The 5,387-nt window shown below is 39.3% G+C and overlaps 1 protein-coding gene across 1 annotated transcript in view; it reads right to left on the bottom strand.

Moving 5' to 3' along the window:
* Window positions 1-469: 469 nt before the first annotated feature.
* Window positions 470-5,387, bottom strand: part of oma1 (OMA1 zinc metallopeptidase) — a 17,696-nt gene continuing 12,778 nt past the window's right edge. The window contains exon 6 of the mRNA XM_015395724.1: window positions 470-2,441. Within this exon, the coding sequence (XP_015251210.1) occupies window positions 2,127-2,441 (315 nt within the window). The 3' untranslated portion in view covers window positions 470-2,126. The remainder of the gene's footprint in view (window positions 2,442-5,387) is intronic.

Here is a 5,387-nt window from a genome sequence, read left to right on the forward strand (position 1 = left end):
ATGTAAACAGAGTTTTATGGGGCCCCCAGGAATTATTGCCTAATGATAAATCCCCCCTGGCTCTAAGGAAGTCATAGCAACTAATAGTTGTGCAAAAACTGGTGAGAAGCGACTGTTTACAGAAATGACTTCTAATCATAAAGCAATAACATGACCAACAATGCATTGTTTTAAATCAATTGTGTGCTCATGTGCAACAGTGACCCAGTAAACTCCAAATTTAAATTGGAAATCAGTGGCAAGACTTGAAAGCCAATGTTCAATAACTCTTTGTCTAATCTGATTAAAACTGAGCCTTTTTAGCATTTTGAGTTGGTGGAGATGAGGCCAACAAAACCCTGCAGCTGTAGATGCAGCTTAGGGTGGTTCCTCATAACACCGACTGAAAAAACATGAAAGCTTGTCAAATGTTTCAGGTTTGCATTTGTAAAAACATTAGAAAAGCCCAATAAAGTCCTTTTTACTTCACAATTATTCTCTATTTTATCTTTGCAAGTTAGATAAAATCTAAATAAAACAAATTCCCATGTTTGATTGTTACAGGAAGTGTTGAAAAGGTGCAATAAATGTAAATACTTATGAAAGCCAGAGTAGATATGACAGGATTGATCATGTATTCAAGAAGCTGGTGCTTGTAACAGTTGGCAGACATTACAAAGGAGCAGCATCGAGGCCGACTCTGGGGAGTTTGATGGCTTTCATCTCGCTGTGATTGGCTGGTAGTAATATTTTATGAGATTTCCAAACATTACATCTTTATAATTAGCTGTGAGAGGCCAGCAAGGAGGCAATCTAGGAATCTAGAAGTGTGACATCAATATGTAGACGTCAATAAACACCCCACAGAGCTAAACACTCAGAACTCACTCTTTAAAAAGCATTTCCTTCAGAGCCTAACCGGCTGGTGTGACTTTTGTTTGGCAGCCAAACATTTCACTCGCACAACAGATATGTTCTGATTTCTTCCTTTTATTACTTGTTGCTGCAGATTTGAGGCTTTCAATACTGAAAGTGGATTGATGTGCCAGAGGAATAAAAATAGGTAAGTTAAAATGGCTTCAAGTACAGTTTAAGTTTAAATAAAACTCATAAAAGGGAATATATTGAACTGCTGAAAGAAAACTTTGGTTTTTAGGATTTTTGTTTCATTTATTGCATCTATTGAAAGCAATTGCACACCATATAATCCATTAGAGATATCGTTTCTTAAACAGACCCTTTGCTGCTCCGGATAGCTGCTCGAGCTGGAACTTCGGCCGGGTCTGCATCTAAAAAGCATAACTTAAATAAAATCATTTTCAGCGATGATAACACAGCAGTAGAATTTGATTTCATGGTGTTTCCAAGTGTACCATTTAATTTCAGCGCACAGCCGCACATAAGAGAACAGCATTAGCTTTGAACCATAGCTGCCCTCCCCTGCTCCGTGCGTGACTGCTCCCCGAGGCTGTTGCTGTAAATATCAATGTTTTCTCACTATGCTTGCCTTGTTAAATAAGAGTTTTATTTAAGAATCCCATGAAATTTCTTTCTCGAAGCTCGACGCCTTGACATTGGTATTCCCATGCAGGAGGCTGGGTCCTTAAACAGCCCAGCATCAATTTACCCGATTAAATCCCTCAGGCTAGAGAATGCATAAAGTGTGTGTTGCATGAGAATGCTGCGGTGGCAGCGAGAACGTAGATGTCCTCACCTCACTGTGGACGCAGCATCAAACATGCACACCTAAGTGCTTCTTCCCGGCTTTTGCCGTGCGTTGATGAATAATGCACATATTAATCTCACAAAGTATGGGAGCTCTGCTAATTAATGCAGCATTTCCCTGGTCAAGGTTAGCTAATTAAAGTGGCATCTTTATGGACACTAGACATGGATAGCATTGTCAATTTTGTTTTGTTGGCTTTTTGCCCTGTTTTTTTTTATTTATCATACTCCCAGCCACCTGTTGTTTTTATAAAACGTTGTCAGGCGTCCCCTTCTAAAGTAGCCTGCATCGTAATGGTTGGGATCTCCGTTCTTGGGCACTTAGAGACCATTTTAAATGGCTCTATAAAGCTATAGCACAGAAACAAAAGCCTTTAAGCTCTAGTAAGTTTTCCAATAGAGTCAGTGGAGTTTGTTTGGATTTAACTCCCCTGCTGGCTGATGTTCTGCAGCACACGCTGGGATCCTTCCCCTGTAGCACTGGGCAGCGCAGACGTGACAGCAGGGACCCTATCTTTGTTTAACCGATCCGCTTTAAAAGCAGAAGGGAGTACAGTTTGAGAAAATGGCCGTCCTGCAGGGTCGGAAACTGTTTGCGGCTCCTGTATCCCCTCTAGCCCTCTGACCCCCTGCTCTTTGGCTTTTTCCAGCAACACGTTGACGGTCTTTGAGAAGACAGCTCTAGGGTCAGTAGGAGGAAGCGCAGGGCATGCACAGGTTTCCCTCAGCTCCAGAGCCTGCACAGATAAACAAAACAAAAAGCAGAGAGGGATAAATCTTTAATAAATCTCAGCTCTAAATCATTGCAATAAACCTAAAGACAGATTTAAAACTAAAGGTGCAACCAACTGTTCTGAGCCCAACGTAACTGCTGTCTGTCCACTGTGAGGCAACAATAAACTCGATAATCTAATTTAATAAATTAAAAACAGAAGCATGTTTTCCTCAATAATCAACCTGTTATGACTTTACTTTTCCACCTAGAATCTGAGGCAGCTTCTGCAGACACTCTTTTTTCATGAAGAAATGACTCAGTTCGCTTTGTTACAGAAAATAATCTGTCTTACCAAACTAATGTTTAGAGTTAATACAGCACAAAAAAAAATTTTTGTAGTTTGTTTGCCATATATCATATAGTTTATCGTTATTGTGATACATTTCTCATCATGATCAGAATTTTTATTTATTGTCTAAAGGAAAAAAAATGAATTTAAAAACTCAAAACAGGCAAATTGTCAGGATTTAAGTTACTATAACCACACAGACGACATACAGCTATACATTATATTACCAGGTTACTATGAACCTATTCAAACTCTGCATAGCATTAGTAGAAGAAATCTGCCAAATTTCTTTTCAGAAAAATCAAGACAAAACTGAATTTATAGTTTTAGGACTAAAGGAAGAATTTTTAAAAGTTAGCACACAGCTGTTGGTTAATGAGCGATAAATATCAGGCTAAAATGTGGATGTAGTGATGGACTCAGACCTGAACTTTCAGAGGAACATAGAAACAGAAACGCAGTCAGCCTTCTATCACCTGAAGAACATCTTCAGGATTAAAGAACTAAAGTCTGAGCAGGATCTAAAAAATGAATTAATGTGTTCATCTTTAGTAGAACTGAATACTTCAACAGTTTCTTCACAGGTCTGCGTGAAAACTTACCCTGAAATCCCACATCCCCCACCTCACTGAGCTCTATTTATTCTGCTGATTGGCTGAAAAAAGTGAAGCCCCTGTCCGCCATGCTGGTACTCCCCACTCCCAAGGAGACACGCATTAAAAATGCCTCTATGTGCAGCATTTGGCTGCTAAAACAAGCAGTTTTCTGCTGTAGGAAGATGTTTCACATTTTATTTCCCAGTCAGTGGATGAACTAACTATTACATCTTTATATACGCTGATGGATGTAGAGAAACATTAGTCTGGCTATCTCAGACTGACTCAAAGATATTGACTGAGTTAGCCATTCACGTTGTGTCTAACGTTAGGAAATAAAAAGTAGAGGAAATATAAAGTAATTCACTCTGTTTTTTTATGCATATATATTTATTTATTTTAATGTGAATTTACAACATGTGTAAGTTATTTTAATATAGTTGTTCAATCATTGGATAGTGTAAGTGTGTGTCTGTGTGCATAAATACTTGAATGTATAGTTTTTTTTCCAAATTATCAGATTCGGGTTGTAACTATGAGCAAAAAGCAAAATATGAAGTTATTATTTTACCAATTTAATAACTCTGTGGAGTTTTAAATAGGTTCATTAATTTAGCTGTATTGCAAACCTGTCAGATTTGAACGCTGATGCAAAGACACGGCAAAAGAGTATATGACGTCATGCATGCACAATTTGCAAATAAAAAAATATTATAGCATTAACAGGCAGATACTTGTATTTCAGTCTTCATGTAAAATCTTGAAATTATATCCATCAATTTTCTGTCACGCGTCTCCCAAGTGGGGTGGGGAGGGGTGCCGATCTCCACCTGTCTACGAGCGAGAGGCGGGTCCACCCTGGACAGGTGGCCAGTCCATAGCAAACAGGACAAACAACCATTCACTCACTCACACCTTCAAAATCTATCCTTTTAGAGTTGCCTTTGATTTTGTTACATAAACACATAGCCTATTGTAGTCAAACTTTCTTTACCTGCATTCACATCTTCCCCCTTTAGTTTATGAATGATCTATTATGAATCATTTTATGTTTTCATTAATAATTGTATTATTTTTAATTACCGTATTTTCACGAGCATAAGGTGCACCGTACTAAAAGGCGTGTCAGACCCACTTTTGCCCCGCGCAGCCAGAGCAGCAAAGCTGCTTCAGCCGCGCGTCAGAACTAACTGGTACAAGCAGCAAAAATGAAGCAGCAGACGCATAAACGTAGCATTACTTTGAACGGCCGGTTCACACCGATGTCGAGCGGTTGAAGTTCCTTTGTCAGACTTCCCGGAATAACAGCGAGCACAGCGTTCATTTGTTTCACCATGTTTTTCACATCGGCGGTGAGATGGGCACGCATGGAGTCACAGATTAACAGCAATGGTGAAAAACCACCTGGTCTCCTTACTGTACATTCACCTCCCCTTAGCCACTCTTTCATCATCTCCTCAATGAGGAGATGAGGAGTTCTGCATAAAGCACATACCTGTTCTTTTATACACAATCCACGCCCACACTTCCCCCTTTAACGTTCTCATGGCGGTCTCAACAACATCCGCAGTAACAACACACATAGGGGAAAAAAAGACGTTTATATGCGCCTTATAGTCGCGAAAATACAGTGGCTCAGGTTATCCTGAGCTATCTCTATAGTTCTGCTCTTATAGGCTTAGACTGCTGGAGGACATAGGGACCCATTTTTCATCATTCTGCTTCATTCTCTCTCTATTCTCCCACTCTGCAGAATCTATTAGTTCAATCTCTAACGTTCTGCTCTCTCTGCTTTTTCTCATAGTAGCTTCATCTGGTCTGTTCCTGATTGGCTGTGACCAAGTCATTTTGTATACACAGAGTGTATACAAAATGACAATAAAAGATGTCTAAGTCTAATTAAGTCTAAATTACTTGGTCTTGGTAGGTTTGTAGCTGTTCCATAATCATTATTAGCTAATAAAGTCATCAGGTAGAGATGTTTAAAGCTTGGTCAACATTAAGGCTGAGGTTAAATTCCACA

The sequence above is a fragment of the Cyprinodon variegatus genome, unplaced genomic scaffold, assembly GCF_000732505.1.
Source record: "Cyprinodon variegatus isolate N-32 unplaced genomic scaffold, C_variegatus-1.0 Scaffold755, whole genome shotgun sequence".
Classification (NCBI taxonomy): domain Eukaryota; kingdom Metazoa; phylum Chordata; class Actinopteri; order Cyprinodontiformes; family Cyprinodontidae; genus Cyprinodon; species Cyprinodon variegatus.